The sequence below is a fragment of the Amblyomma americanum genome, chromosome 1 (assembly GCF_052857255.1).
Source record: "Amblyomma americanum isolate KBUSLIRL-KWMA chromosome 1, ASM5285725v1, whole genome shotgun sequence".
Taxonomy (NCBI): Eukaryota; Metazoa; Arthropoda; class Arachnida; order Ixodida; family Ixodidae; genus Amblyomma; species Amblyomma americanum.
This window is the reverse complement of record NC_135497.1, coordinates 144,094,969-144,111,175: the sequence shown is the minus strand read 5'-3', so window position 1 is coordinate 144,111,175 and position 16,207 is coordinate 144,094,969. Positions and strand designations below refer to the sequence as shown.

Below are 16,207 nucleotides of genomic sequence, written 5' to 3'. Positions count from 1 at the left end.
AGGCGGCTCATAACCTAGCTCGAGAACTGTCCCGCCGAGCTGGGTCGTGCAGCCCACCCGCCCTATACTCTGGCAAGGACAGGTTGTTTTCTTACAGATAAATCCTGCAGCACTAAAGGCTTGCAAGACTCAAATTCCACCCAGCAGATAAAACGCTCTCCAAGCAACAGGCCAAAGCCTGGCGTAAACTTCAAACTAACACCTATCCAAATCCCCAATTGTGTAGCTTCTATTCGGAAGGACTCTACTCAAACAAATGCAAAAATTGTGATGCGAAAGCCGATCTAAATCATATGATCTGGAACTGCCCGCAGTCCCTACCCGCGAGTCACTTCATTACCGACTCTGCTCATTGGGAGGCTCTATTGCTCAGCCCCGACCCGGGGATACAGATCAAGCTCCTCCAGCTGGCTGAAGACGCCGCCGCTGCCCAAGGGATAGCGGCCGCCGTTTAAGCGGGGGGCGACTTCGTGTCGCTCCTCTATATCCGCTGGAAATAAAGTTTTACAACCAACCAACCAGCAGGATTAAGAACACACCTCCACGCAACCGCTAGGGGAGTAGGGTGCCTCGATGCCAGCGCCGCTTTTCAGGGTGGGGACACACTTTGTAGCACTCCGCGCCGCCTCTGCGCCATGTTGGTTCTTTCCCGCCGGCCGTCGAGCTGAACGGAAGCGCGTCGCGTTCTATTTGCTGTCTTTGTGGTGTTGCGGTGCGAGAGCTCGTGTTTTATGTGGTCTCTTGGGATGTGCGCGCTTATTAACGAAACATGACGGGCTGTTGTGCCGCTCTGTGCACTGGATCGAGCGCAAAAGTGCAGCGGGTATTTCGTTTCCCCCGCGATGCTGAACGAAGAAAGAAATAGGCAGCGCAAGTAAAACGTGACGGCTGGGAACCGACGGATACAACTAAGATATGTGAGGTAAGGCTCATGATTTTGTGATACACTATTATGAATAATGTCATTTTCTATTGCTTTTCATCATCTCAATACAGCAGCATGCATATGTTGGCGTGCCTTTTGTAGTGATCACGCTGCAGTATGGTGCGATCGCCGTGTTTGACTCGTTGCAACGGCGTAGGTTTTTTCTAGACGTGTGAACTGCGCATTTTTTTTTCTATCTTGAAGTATTGGGGCGCTTATAAACTCGGTTCGTTTCCGAGTTCGTGCATTGATCTCGATAGGCATGAGGGGTTTATTTATTCGTCGACTGGGGTGTGTGTGAAGAAAGTGCCTTTACGATTCTGCTTGCCACCTCATCTTTCAATGACATGCTGTGCTTCTTTTTTCATTCTTACAGCTCCACTTTGGGCAGGATCAATATGAATTAAATCGTCTGGATGGACGACGGCTGCTCAAATGGAACGCCTTGCCTACTCTCTTCGATTTTAGGCGTACGTAAACATGAATTTGTTGTTTTTTATCTTTTGCTATTGTGAAAAATCTTATAAAGTTTGCAGTCGCGCGAATTTTTCGTGTTTGTTTTCCGCAGACTGCACTCGTTTAAGCTTTGCTCAAGGAGTGTGCATATGTTGCATTGCATGTATTGCTCATTATGTAGAAGATCGGCGGAACTTACACGCGTGTTTGTAATATGCAAGCGTATATTTTATTACTCTATTGGACTCACTGATTATTGAATCCTTAATTAGGTCAAAACTATTACAAATTATTAGCAGCAGGGGTCTTGTGCTTCCCATGATATGCACTTATTGTGTTGTCATTGCCAGTTCCTTAATCACGTGGCTCTCATGGGTAACAAGCTCTGTGGGCCGTCTGCTTTCAGGGTGGATTCATTGTTGTTTTTTATGAACTTATTGCTCCCATTGGTTACGACTTTTTTCTCAAAGGTGTTGTCCTCATTTTTTCGCCACTTGTTTGTGTAGTAGATACTGAGGCTGCACTAACTGCACACAAGCTTCGAAGCTTAATCTAGGTGGTTTTAGATATACAGAATTTTCATAATTATTGATATTTGTAATTTTCACTTTTGCAGCTCGGCCCAGGCATAGAAAGCCTCCGTGTCAGCGAACGCTGCCCACGACCCTTGTCGTCGATGCTTCAGAGAGTTCGTCTATTGCACAAGGGGATTGTGACAGTAGTGACTCCGATATTGCTGAGCAGTGCAAGACAGTGACGGAGTCCGCTGATGTCTTTTCTCTGCAACCAAGCGAGCTGATCAAGAAATTGCAGGACTTGCAAAAGAAGAATACTGCACTCAATGAGCAGCTGTTACGTTCCAAGAAGAAACTAAAGAAAGAAGCAAAACGAACAAAGCGTCTTCAAGAAAACATGTCTGCTTTGACTTCAAACATGAAGTTTCTAAATGAGGATCAGAAGTCTGCCTTGCATAAGCGGAACAGAAAGGGGTGCGTGTGGAGTGCCGAGACTGTGAAGAAGGCTCTCCAGCTCAAGTTTGCCTGCGGCTCAACAGGCTATGACGTTTTGTTAGAGCAGGGCAATCCTTTGCCTTCTAGAAGAACTCTTTGTAGGCGGCTTCAACATCTTTCATTTCAACCTGGTGTGCTTAAAGAGATATTTGACATCATGGAAACAAAGGTTGCAGCAATGACAGACATTGAGAAGGACTGTGTTTTATTTTTGGACGAAATGGAAATAAGAAGGGGACTCGAACTTGACCGTGGCAGTGATGCATTCCTTGGAACGACAACGCTTCCAGAGAGTGACCAACCTGCTAACCATGCACTTGTCTTTATGGTTGGTGGAATGAACACCCGATGGAAGCAGGTGATCGCCTACCACTTCACCGGGGCGTATGTTTCTGGAGACACGCTGAAAGACTTCGTGTCCCACTTGATACGTCTCTGCACACAAATATCGCTGCGTGTGTTATGTGTAACCTGTGACATGGGTTCGTCAAACCGTGCCATGTGGCGGACTTTAAATCTCTCCTGTTCACGCAATTCAGTGACTACATGCAGTGTACCACACCCTTGTGATGAACAAAAGGAACTTCACTTTATGCCGGACCCTGCGCATGTCCTCAAAAACCTAAGAGGGCACCTTGTGCGAAAGGACACTATGCGCCTTAGTGATGACATTGTATCCAAGTATGGATTACCAAGTGCTCATGTTTCGATACAGCATGTTGAACGTGTGATTGAGCTGCAGCGAGATGACCAGCTACAGGTGGCCTCAAACCTTAGTGATGTTCACATATCAAATGGCCACTTCACGAAAATGAAGGTTGGCATTGCCGTACAGTTTTTCAGAGAGGTACCACCAGTTATTCGGTTCTGGATTGAAAAAAAATGCTTCCTCCTGAAGCTGAAACAACAGCATGGTTCTTTGAGCTTATCTTTCAATGGTACACGCTCATGACAGCTCGCCATCCCGTAGTTGCTTTGAGCCATCTCGATGACGCAAAATACAAGCAAGCCATATCAACTCTGAGTCTTGCTTCAGATGTGATCAGGGGTCTCAACATTGGCGTCAAGGGTGTATGGAAGCCATGCCAGTCTGGCGTCTTGATGTCAACGGAAGTGGTAATGAAACTACATGCTGCTCTTATTAACGAGCGCGGGTACACATTTGTGCTGACTGGAAGGCTCGCTCAAGACTGCCTTGAAAACCTGTTCTCTGTAGTACGAATGATGAGTCCAGTACCGAGTGCTTACGATTTGAAAAACGCACTAAGAATAGTGTCGGTGAGCCAGTTCCTCAAGGTACCGAAAGCGTCTGGATACACAATCGATGACAGCACCTACCTTGTCGATTTGCTCTCACCAGAAATTAAACAGTTTCAAAGTATCATCCAGTCGGAAGAGAGCGATGAGAGAAGAGACTTCGTTCTTGACTTAGAGGAAGTGTCTTCTCTTGAGGAAGATGTGCTCGCCCACTTGGCGGGCTTCTTGTTAAAACCGATTGTCCGCACTGTGGATCACTGCTATGCATGCGCATGCTAGTGGCAGAAGAACCTGGACCGGAACACCACCTTACTCAACTAAAGGAATATGTTAAAGGTGGCAGGAATTTAATTTATGCAAGCAGACAAGTGCTGGACTTTGTTTTAAAATGTGAGAGCGCCTTCAAGTCCTTTGCTGAGGCTCAAAATCTGAGCCATCTAAGAACACCATTGAAAGCACTGAAGGAAATTATTGCAAACAATGTAACCTTGCCGGAAAACCCATGTTGTCAGCACAAAGATGTGATCGAAAAACTTCTTCAGCGCTTTGTGTCCACAAGGCTTCAGATCTATCTGCGATGGCTTAACACTCCAGAAAAGCCAGCTGAGTGTTACGCTAGCAAGACTGTAGCAGGTAGGAGCCTCCAGTAAGGCAATTACATTTCAGCCTTATAACCTCGTTGAGACCTCATAACGTGGAGTATGAGTGATTATTTTACAAATAAAACGTGTTTGATTGTTGAAGACTGTTTTTAGTGCATTTCTTGCTCTTCCGTTAGGACGTGAGCTGCTTTCGGCGAACTTACGCGGCGTCTCCTCATTTTTCTCCTAGTTTTATAAATCTGACCGGAAACACACAATAAGAAACAAAATTGTTACGAAAGTACTGCAAACAATAAATTTCATCCAAGTGTGCAATTCCAGTAATGTTTGTATGACGTGTACGAGTGAAATGAGTAAATAAAAAGGGGTAACCTCAGATGCAAATCTTGCCAACATCAGGTTGTGATGCACGCGAAAAGTGTCGCCACAACCACTCTGGAACTGAACAGTTTATGCAAACAAAATGCTCAATAGATGGTAAAGCAGAAAATTTGCATTTAAATAACGGTGGTATCGCCCTCATACGCCCGCGCCCCTTTCTTTCTGCCCGATAGTTAATCTGCACGCCCTGCGCCTCCGAATTGGAAAGAACCAAGATGGCGGCGAAAAGAGTCGGTGTCCCCGCCCTGAAACGGAAGCGCGGGCATCGAGGCACCCTATAGGGGAGCAGAAAGGAGCGACATCTTGACGCGGTGTGTTGAACGCTGAAGGCGGTAGTCGAGCTGCGCCGTTGGTAAGTGGCGCTGTAGGCCTGCGTCGGGAAGTCGGGAATAACCACTGGCGCCGGGGCGCAGGGTACTTAAACAGTTCGAAAATGTAGGCTTGGTGCGTCAATAAACTTCCTGAGCAGCGATGGATTAAGGGGGGGGGGGGCGGGGGGGGGGCGGCTGCAGCCCAGGGCCTCAACTCGGACAAAAGTTATGGTGGGGCAGCCAGAAAAAAAGAATGTAAACAAATATGCCCCTGCCTGTACAGTAGAAGGGGGCCCATTTATTCTAATATGCTTATAGGATATGGAACCATGGGCAACGGAACTTCGAGCGATATGTATGAAATACCGCAGACCATTTGTTCCCGCTGACAGTCGCAACAAGAGCGGAGAAGAGGTCGCGTACCTGGATGCCGAAGTGAGCCGAAGTCCAGCGGGTGCGCGACCACCGAGTCGACGGTCGTGGTGTGTGTGGCCTTTTATTAGCCGTGCCACATGCGCACTAGAAGTAACCGCAGATGTTAGTAACCTTAGGTTTGCCTATGCCATTATTTACGGAGCTGGCGCTACACGTCCACGAGATTTAATGACATTATTATTTATTGACAGATTTATTAACATTACAGATTCGCGACTATAAGAGGAGATTAAAATCGAATAAATCGTATTAGACGAAACAACAACGACGACGACGGTCGTGCAGGGAGGAACGTTGCGGAACTTGCCCACCCCGTCGGGTCGAGCACTCTGCCCACAACCTGAGTGGGTTCAGTGTTGATCTTGACGCCGAACTCTCGTAGGTACTTGTCCGAGCTGCTGACCATGTCGCGCACAGACTGACGAATCTCGTGGAAGCGCTTGGCTGGCGGCTTGGCCGTGCGCTTGATCATCTCGGCGGTCTGACTCTCGTCGAGCTTCTTCCGACAGTGCTGGCCTTCGGCCAGCTCGCACACCTCCAGTGTAGACCGGATGCGTCGGGCTGCCACTCTGCACGCAAGGGAAGTTCGGGTACGACAAGCGCCTGTAGCGGCTCTGGAAGTAGTCGGCGACAGAGATATGACTACCTTCTGATTCAAAATAGATGTCCTTCGCAGGTTCCCTCGTGATATTGACCACTTTGTACTTGCGCGGGTGAGGAAGGTGCGTCACTTTGACACGGAGTCCCTTGAGCTCCCTATTCAGGCGCACGTACTGGTTGTCCCGCAATGACCGGAAGTCCGCGGGCGTCAACACACGACGGCTGTCGCTTAAGAACCTGCACATGAAGTCGACCAGTGGAAGCGACTCGTAGAATGCTGTTGCTGACATGTCGACGTTAAGCATGGGCTTCCATTGGGCGGGTCGAACACTCGTGTAGTAGCCAAACCACACCTCCCGGCCTCCTCCGAGGTCATTGTGCTCGTTGGGTCCCGGCGGTCTGAAGAACGAGCGTCCAACCGGTGCAAGGTTGATCGAGGGGCTGTGCCTCAAGACGATGTTTATGGCCTGGAGGACTTCCTGGGGCACAGTTTGTACGCGCTTTTCGAAGAGGCCATGCAGGGCCTCCAGGTTCACTGTGGCCGCGTACTGTATCTTGATTATAATCTTCTGGGATCTTTGGTCTTCCTCGAGGTCGACAGTGAATGTCCGCTCGCGAACGTTGACCTGGCGGCGCGTGTACTGGTTCTTGCGGCCATCAAAAGCCGGGATGCAGTTGGCCAGGTCTTGCCGGTACTTTTTACTAGGAGCTCGATGACAATCCTGTTGATCTTCGTGCTGAGACATCCGTACTTATTCTGCTCAGGAACCTTGGTCTCCTGGGCAGTCTCCGAGGAGATGTCGACGTCGTAGTGGTAGACGCTGCCAGTCGGTATCTCAATGCTGAAGTGGTTGGCAAGAAGTTGTATGGTCCGGCCCAGCTGGCCGTGGGCGGGCCGCCGCGGGAAGTTAGAGGGCAGGGTTCGCTCGAGCTCCTGCGCCGTAATTGGTGGTAATTAGAGCAGGGCATGAAGAAATAAGTAGGCATGCACTGTTTCGTGTGTTGAGCGTCACATAAGTTAGGCCGAATGGTCTTCGGTCTACACTACAGTGCAGGACCGGTTCCGGTGAGTATTAATGGGAAAAGCCTCCTGCATCCTGTGTGTTGTAGCGAGCCCGTTAAAGGACGGCACTTCATGAATACCTTAAAGTGAGAACGTTATAAACGTTTTGCGCAAGCGAATTTATCTGTAGTAAAATTTAAATTTGAGCGTCTTCGAGCCTTTCCATCTCCTTTCGCCACTCGTTTCTTGCTCACAGGTCGGCGCTCTTCAACCAGCCCTACCCACTGGGCCCAACCGCCGGCTGCCGTCCCGTTCGGGGATTCCCCCGGCGTGTGTGTGTGTAGGGGGGGGGGGGGGGGGAGCGGGGCCTTTCTGACCCGCTGAACCGACGCTTATTACTGGCACCGGCCATAGTAGCTGCTTTACTTCTGAATCTAACTGACAGACAGATCTGAACAGAAATACGCAGGAGAGCGAGGTGGAGATTTGCGCGGGCGTGAAAAAGTCGCTGGAAAGAGCTCGCCAACCTTCGCTCGGTATTGTGGGTACTGTGCTCAATGTAGAAATATTTGGTTCAGGTGTTTGTGCGAGAGAACGTAGTGGTTGAGCCAGGTTATGTACACGGTTGGTCAAAAGTTCAGGGGCCACGGGGTTTGCTTTTTTCATCGGCATATCGTTGCATTTAAGATGCCAAAAAAGCTATCAGGGTTCGCAGAGTATATAGAACGATACCTCTTCCGCCCTCTATAGATATTTTGAGTCTGGGGGTGTCATGTCTGCCTGATTATGCAGCTCAAAAACACCCTATGGCCTGGGAACTTCTGACCGACCCTGTACTTTCCTCGGAAGGTGTTTCAGAGCCTTGTGCCATCTTGAGCACCTATGACAGGGACGATCGGGACGATTGCAAAATAAGGGAACCGCACTGCGTGGTCGGGATGTTCAACAAAAATTTCTCTCCCTTAATTTCTTTATTCAGGGAACCAAGGCCATGATGGCGCCACAGCTGTAGAAGCATTTCTTGCAAAGTTTCTGAACCACTCATATGGTAATTGCGGACGATTTTGAATGTGTTTAGACGTGGTATTGTGTTCCCATTCCCATCACATTTCTTAAGAGTCCCTTCTCTGTGCCTCAAAAACCGTTTTTCAATCAGTTGTCCAACCATATATGAGACAGATACTGCGCCATTTCCTTTAATAATAATAATAATAATAATTGGTTTTTAGTGGAAAGGAAATGGCGCAGTATCTGTCTCATATATCGTTGGACACCTGAACCGCGCCGTAAGGGAAGGGATAAAGGAGGGAGTGAAAGAAAAGAGGAACAAATAGGTCCGTAGTGGAGGGCTCCGGAATAATTTCGACCACCTGGGGATCTTTAACGTGCACTGACATCGCACAGCACACGGGCGCCTTAGCGTTTTTCCTCCATAAAAACGCAGCCGCCGCGGTCGGGTTCGAACCCGGGAACTCCGGATCAGTAGTCGAGCGCCCTAACCACTGAGCCACCGCGGCGGGGCACCATTTCCTTTCCCCCAAAACCAATTATTATTGTTATTAAAACCTGAGTAGAAGCCCTTTAAAAGAGGAAAAACAAGGAACGCGGAAACCAAAACTGGGTTTCTCCCAAAGTATGGCGTCAAGATAGAAGCTAGTCGTCATGCATACTGTTGCAGAACCTCTCGTCGCTCTGACTGACTAAACTGGAGACTAAGCGACAGACCACTGGTTGTGTGAAATGATCAAAAACAAAGGACATAATTTTCTTCTTCTTGAGCAAACTCCTAGCAAATGTCGAGGGGCATGCAGCTGGTGACGTCACACGTCCAAGGTCGCCCACAGAAATCGTCCCGATCGGGGCGACAAAATTTGAAGAATTTAATTATTCGTGATTAAACAAACCGGCGCCCGGCGGCGAAGCTCGGCACAAGGAACTACAGTGGAAATTTCGGCATTCGTGAAGTCGGAAAGACGCCGCAGCCGCCCATTAACAGCGAAAGATGAATAACAGGAATCTTTCTGTGAAAGGAGAATGTGCAGGCGGGTAATTTAAAAGAATCAACTGCAGCTACAGGCCAAGGAAACATCACTTTGCCAGAGTGGATATTTGGGCCCGACAGTGCATAATTTCGCTCGGATTAAAAGCCCATATAACGCATGGATAAAATAAGACAATACACTGATAGCGGTGGCTCAGTGGTTAGGGCGCTCGGCTGCTGTCTGGTGTTCCCAGGTTCGAACCCGACCGCGGCGGCTGCGTTTCGATGGACGCGAAACATTAAGGCGCCTGTGTGCTGTTCGATGTCAGAGCACGTTAAAGATCCCCAGGTGGTCGCAAATATTCCGGAGCCCTCCACTACGGCACTTCTTCCTTTCTACTTTCACCCCCCCCCCCCCCTTTGTCCCTTCCCTTGCGGCGCTTTACGGGCGTCCGCCTATATGTGAGACAGGTACTGCGCCATGTACTGCGACCGGTACTGCCCCCCCCCCAAAAAAAAATTAATTTGCATTAGCTCAATAATAATAATTATAACTGGTTTTTAGGGAAAGGAAATGGCGGAGTATCTGTCTCATATATCGTTGGACACCTGAACCGCGCCTAAGGGAAGCGATAAAGGAGGGAGTGAAAGAAGAAAGAGGTGCCGTAGTGGAGGGCTCCGGAATAATTTCGACCATCTGGGGATCTTTAACGTTCTCTGACATCGCACAGCACATGGGCGCCTTAGGGTTTTGTCTCCATAAAAACGCAGCCGCCGCGATCGGGTTCGAAACGGGGAACTCCGGATCAGTAGCCGCCCCGCCGCGGTGGCTCAGTGGTTAGGGCGCTCGACTACTGATCCGGAGTTCCCGGGTTCGAACCCGACCGCGGCGGCTGCGTTTTTATGGAGGAAAAACGCTAAGGCGCCCGTGTGCTGTGCGATGTCAGTGCACGTTAAAGATCCCCAGGTGGTCGAAATTATTCCGGAGCCCTCCACTACGGCACCTATTCTTCCTTTCTTCTTTCACTCCTTCCTTTATCCCGTCCCTTACGGCGCGGTTCAGGTGTCCAAAGATATATGAGACAGATACTGCGCCATTTCCTTTCCCCAAAAACCAATTATTATTATTATTTATCAGTAGCCGAGCGCCCTAACCACTGAGCCACCGCGGCGGGTTGGATTAGCCCCGCTAATCCAGGTTATAAAAGCGAAAGCGAGATTGAGGTCTCCACTGACCCACGGAGCCGGTTGTGCGTCTTTCCTTTCATGAAAATGAACGGTCTTTGCAAAGTTGTCAACGCCAATGAATTCTATGAACGCCGTCGGCTCACTTGCTTTGTTTGGTTTTTGAGGAAAAGAAATGGCACAGTAAACGTCTCTCATCCCGGTGGACACCCGAACCGCGCCGTGAAGGTAGGGATAAAGGAGGCAGGGAAAGAGGAAAGAGAGAACAAAATTGAAAGTTGGATTTTGAGGAAAGGCTCGGCGGTGCGCAGCGGCGGGACACCTGTGGCTCGGTGCTACTAGCGGCGAATGCGCAGTAGTGATTAGGGAGAGAAATGCGCTCTGTGTCGTCACTGCTCCTTGTTCATGCGCAGCACGGCTGTCCAGGTATCACGCGAAACAGCTCAACCTGCGACCAGTAAAGCTTTCGCTTTAAAAACAATTTCTCACGGTGGCAAGACAACACTCGGCCGCCGGTGTGTAAGTACTGAACCCAAAGGCTAAACCTGACTACGCACCTATTGCTTGAGCCACCCTTTATCCAGGCGACGACTGAGGCCCTGAACCTCACAGAAGAATCTGTGAAATTTGAAAATTGGTTTTTGGGGAAAGGAAATGGCGCTGTATCTTTCTCACATATCGGTGGGCACCTGGAACGCGCCGTAAGGGAAGGGAAAAAGGAGTGAGTGAAAGAGGACAGGAAGAAAGAGGTGCAGTAGTGGAGGGCTCCGGAATAATTTCGACCACCTGGGGATCTTCAACCTACACTGACATTGCACAGCACATGGGCGCCTTAGCGCTTCCCCTGCATCGAAACGCAACCGCAGCGGTCGGGTTCGAACCACTCATCTAAATACGGTCGTTGCAACACAAACTTCGCTTTTAAATTTCACCCACTCGCCTTGTCCTCCTCATTGTTGACCAAGGAAGCAAGTCGTAGTGGTTCCGTAACGTTGTTCGTGATCTTGACTTTGTCAGCGGAGTAAATCTTGTTTCTCTTCAAGAGCGCCCTATACGTCATGCACTACCACGATTCTTGCTGCCCACACCACTTTTCAGTAGTAAAAACTAAGCCCTGCATAGTCGGCTGCAGCTCCAGAAAGAAGCGACGGATGCCCTACAAAGGACGCCTTGCAGCCAACGGCGTCGGCCGAATCTGCGGACGCCGCTGTCAATCTGTTTAAACGGTGGTTCATCTCCTTTCATCTGAAACTCCCTGAGATGTCACACAGGTCCAAGACGATTGACAAACCATGGCGTCATGAAAACCAGTCATCGCCATTGGCTGGAGGGCCTCTTTCGAGAGGCACATGCCGCTTCGTTCTTCAGTTGTATTATACCCGGGTTCGGTTCTCGTACCTTGCGTGTAAGTCGATGTTTTGGAGAGGTGAGCTTTCCTCTAGCCTTCAAGCTCACAGTTGAACCTCTTTGTAACGAAGCGGTTTATAACGAAACAACAGATATAACGAAGAAATTATGTTTGCACGTGGAAGTTCGGCCTAGGGCGGATATAACGAAGCTACAGCTATAACGAAGTAATCGCCGGAAACCTTCAACTTCGTTGTAAAGAGGTGCTACTGTATATAGACCGCTGGCATAACGAACTGTACAGCATTAGTTATAACGAAATAATGGATGTAACGAAGTAATTACGATTCCCCTCGGAAACTCGGTCAACACTGCATATAACGAAGTAACAGCCGGGAACGAACTTTTACTTTGTTATAACGAGGTTAAACGAGATACATAGCAAATGGCTCAAGTTGAAGCCCTTTTCGGCAAGCAGTACGCACCCTGATCTTGACATCGTCGCCGGGCGTGGTCTGGTCGCCAGCTTCGGGTGTTTGCTCAGTCACCACAACGGGCGGCGTGCACGGCGGCGACGGTGGTGGGGCAGCTGCTGCCGGCTGACAGCCGCTCACGGCGGCTGCCGCGGATGCAGGCCAGGGGCTGCTGGCAGCTACGTTGGCGGCACCAGCGGCGGCGGCGGCCCCGTAGCTGGGTCGGTAGCCGCTGGGCTCCACGCTGGGCTGAGCGCTGCGCTCGGCTGCGGGGGTCTGGCTGCCGCTGACGGCGCGCGGCGGCGGGCTGGCCGCAACGCCCTGCTGCAGTGCTTGCTCGAACGAAACCCGCGAAGGACCGGGGGGCGAAGCGGTGGCTTGGTTGCCACCGCTGACGGAAGGCACCGCTGCGAGCCGAAAATGCCCATTTGACGTCGGCTTGATATATCTGCTGCGTTTTCGATCATAGCGATCGTTACGACACGCATATATACACCACCGAAAGCAGAAGACTGGACAGCCGTCGCCCTAGCTCGGTAGAGCACCGGACGCGAAATTCAGAGGTCATGGGTTTCGGACCGCACCGGCGGCAAATGGTTGTTTTTCTTCTGCTTTCTAATCAATTATCTTAATAAAGTTTCGTCTCTTTATGGGTGTTTAGCGTCGCAAAGAGATTCTTTAAGAAGTTATTGCCCTATTAAGCCCCACTGATGAAGACCACAAATTATTTTATAAAAAACATCCCCTACGCTTTTTGGTTCGGTCACTGTTGGCTTGAGTCATGCATGTCATAACGAGCACCTCTTGTTCCTTGCCTTGCTAAGCGTCTTGAGCCTGAGACGCTTAGCAAGCGTCTCAGGCTCGTCAATGGGAGCGCCTGGATGGACAGCCGTTCTAGAGTATATACCCACACAACCACGTGGCTTAGACGTAGTATCACATGGTCTTACACCTCCATTGAATGTGTTGAAGGTCAAAGGTGAACCCAAATGTCACCCAATGTCTAAGGTCAAACATCAGAGGTCAACTTAAAGGTCATGAGTCGAGGTCAGGAGCCAAGTGTTCGACGCCATAACTGTACCACGTATGGTCATACACGGCTAACGTGGTTGGGCTGAAGGTCATTCAATGTTCTTCTCCGGCCTATGCGACGACTGCTTTACCAAACGTGGTGAAGCTTTTCGCTTCGTGTTCAACTGCAGTGACTTCTTTAGTTTATTTTATTCTAGAGCGCAGCTCGCCCGTTCCTGCGTTCCGCGTCGTAGTCAGTGTAACATGCTACCTGACAGCTGACGTGTTGGCAGGCAGTAGCAGAGCGAAGCGCCACCTGACACGGCGAGAGGAATGGACAGCCGGAAGGCGGCTGCTACCGGACGATTCCGGAGTGTGGCTAGCAACGTAGCACGACACCTGCCAAGCGGTAACAGGCAGCTTGCGAAGAACTGCGCTTAAATTCCGAATTACCGTGCGCCGTAATCGGCCTTCGATTTTTTAGAGCGAAAGCTTTACTGGCCGCGAACTTGCGATTTCGCCGTGGCGGTACTCCGAGGAGGCACATGACGTCACATCGTGCCCCTCGCCGCGGATATTCCTCTCTCGCTCCCTAGTCACTACTGCGCATGCGCCACTAGTAGCACCGAGCGGTTCCCTCTAACCAAGCCACAGGTGTTCCGCCGCAGCGCAGTGCCGCGCTTTTCCTCAAAATCGAAGTTTCAATTTTCAGTTCTCTTTCTTTTTTCCCTTCCTCCTTTATCGATTCCTTTACGGCGCGGTTCCGGTGTCCACCGAGATATGTGAGACGGTTACTGTGCCATTTCCTTTCCTCAAAAACCAAACAAAACAAGTGAGCAGATGGCGCTCATAGAGTTCTTTGGTGTTGACAACTTTGCAAAGGCCGTTAATTTTCACGAAAGGGAAGGCGCACAACTGGCTCCGTGGGTCAGTGGAGTTACCCGCCGCGGTGACTGAGTGGTTAGAGCGCTCGGCTACTGATCCGAAGTTCCCGAGTTCGAAGCCGACCGCGGCGGCTGCGTTTTTATGGAGGTAAAACGCTAAGGCGCCGGTGTGCTGTGCGATGCCAGTGCACGTTAAAGATCCCCAGGTGGTCGAAATTATTCCGTAGCCCTCCACTACGGCACCTCTCTCTTCCTTTCTTCTTTCACTCCCTCCTTTTTCTCTTCCCTTACGGCACGTTTCAGGTGTCAAACAATATAGGAGACAGATACTGCGCTATTTCCTTTCCCCCAAGATCAATTATTATTCCTTTGCTCAAAGCCATCGCAGTCTAGAACATTGTCAACGCCAATGAACACAGTGAACGCCGACATCTATCGCTTTGTATATCCTAGATTAGCTGAACTAGTCCACATTATATTTATTTACATTTATATATCGGGCGTAAATAATGCACCTTACCGCGGACAACGCTTGCTGCCACGGAGAATGTCAGCACATGCTGGTTGTGGGAAACGTTTGCCCAGTTCCCTTCTTTCCTCAAAAGTGACGGAGTCCAGAACACCGTCAACGCCAATGATCACAATGAACGCGACGGTGGCGGCTGAGTGACGTCATAGCTGTCACGCGCTTTCTCCTCGGTTCAAGGTCAAACTCGCGTACACGGCGAAGGAGCTACGGAGGGTAGCAGTAAAGCTGTCACTTCACCTGAAGGGGACGATGAGGTGGCTGCCTGGCCCTGCTGAGCTGCGATGCAGGGGCTCTCGCACATGTCGCGAGGGCTCCTTGTCACCGGAGGTACCAGTTGCTAAACCGTCGTCGTCACTTCAGATGACGCGGTCGTTGCGACGCGCGTCCTTTCTTTCATTATTTCCTCTCTTATCTCTTTTAACTCTCATACTGTCTGCCCGTGGCAGCGATTATCTGCAAGTGGCAGCGATTGTGGATCAGCTTGAGCCAGTGGACGGGCCCCTGAACTTTTCATTCTTCCCTCAGTCCCAACAACAAAACCCTGCCACTCATCGTGCCCCACAGCGGGACGCCAAGTTGTTAAGCCGGCTTGATTTTACCCGGCAGCCCCATAGAGTGCACACTCTTACCTACAAGCAAAACACACTCAGTCGCGATAAATAGTGACCACAATTCGGGGAAAGATAGACATTTGCTGAAGTAACAATAATAATAATAATAATAATAATAGGTTTTTTAGGGAATGGAAATCGCGCAGTATCTGTCATATATCGTTGGACAAGTGACCGCGCCGTAAGGGAAAGGATAAAGGAGGGAGTGAAAGAAGAAAGGAAGAGAGAGATGCCGTACTGAGAGTCTCCGGAATAATGTGGACCAACTGGGGATCTTTAACGTGCACTGACATCGCACAGCACACGGGCGCCTTAGCGTTTTGCTCCCATGAAAACACAGGCGCCGCGGTCGGTTTCGCTGATATAATAATAATAATAATAATAATAATAATAATAATAATAATAATAATAATAATAATAATAATAATAATAATAATAATAATAATAATAATAATAATAATAATAATAATAATAATAATAATAATAATAATAATAATAATAATAATAATAATAATAATAATAATATAACAATAATAATAATAATAGTAATTGCTTCTTGGCGAAAGGAATTACCGCCGTATCTGTCATATATCATTGGACACCTGAACCGCGCCGTAAGGGAAAGCATAAAGGTGAATTAAGAAAGGAAGAAAGAGGTGCCTAGTGGAGGGCTCCGGAATAATTTCGACCACCTGGGGATCTTAAACGTGCACTAACATCGCACAACATACGGGCGCCTTAGCGTTTTTCCTCCATAAAAACGCATCCGCCGGGGTCGGGGCTGAAAATTGTTTTTTAGGAAAGAAAATGACGCAGTAACCGTCCCGCATATCTCGGTGAACACCTGCACCACGCCGTAAGGGAAGAGTTAGAAGGACTGAGAGCAGAAAGGAAAAAAGAGGTGCCATAGTGCAGTGGTCCGGAATAATTTCGACCACCGATAACGTGCACCGATATCGCACAGCACACGGGCACCTTTGCGTTTCGCTTCCATCGAAAGGCGGCCGTCGCAGTCGGGTTCGAACCCAGGAGCTCCGGATCAGTAGCCGAGCGCCCTAATCACTGAGCCAGCGCGGCGGCTAATGCGGATAGCCCAAGCAAAAAATGCAGCGGAAACAGAGGACGCTGAAACACGATACCCGAAAGACGCAGGTTGGATCCCGGACGCGGCGGTCGATTTTCGATGGAGGCGAAATTCTAGAAGCC

General features: G+C 49.6%; 1 protein-coding gene and 1 long non-coding RNA gene across 2 annotated transcripts; one reads left to right on the top strand and one right to left on the bottom strand.

The window, feature by feature from the left end:
• Positions 1–837: 837 nt before the first annotated feature.
• Positions 838–2,430, top strand: LOC144136341 (uncharacterized). Its single transcript, XR_013315597.1, has 3 exons — positions 838–922; positions 1,302–1,395; positions 1,998–2,430. It is a non-coding gene; the product is annotated as an uncharacterized LOC144136341 (long non-coding RNA).
• A 327-nt stretch (positions 2,431–2,757) lies between these two features.
• On the bottom strand, positions 2,758–14,691 carry LOC144114117 (uncharacterized). Its single transcript, XM_077647623.1, has 6 exons — positions 14,628–14,691; positions 12,782–12,843; positions 11,979–12,494; positions 6,730–6,911; positions 6,475–6,679; positions 2,758–2,826 (listed from the first exon to the last, which is right to left on the bottom strand). The coding sequence occupies exons 1-6, from the start codon at positions 14,689–14,691 to the stop codon at positions 2,758–2,760; spliced, it is 1,098 nt and encodes a 365-aa protein (XP_077503749.1).
• Positions 14,692–16,207: the final 1,516 nt, after the last annotated feature.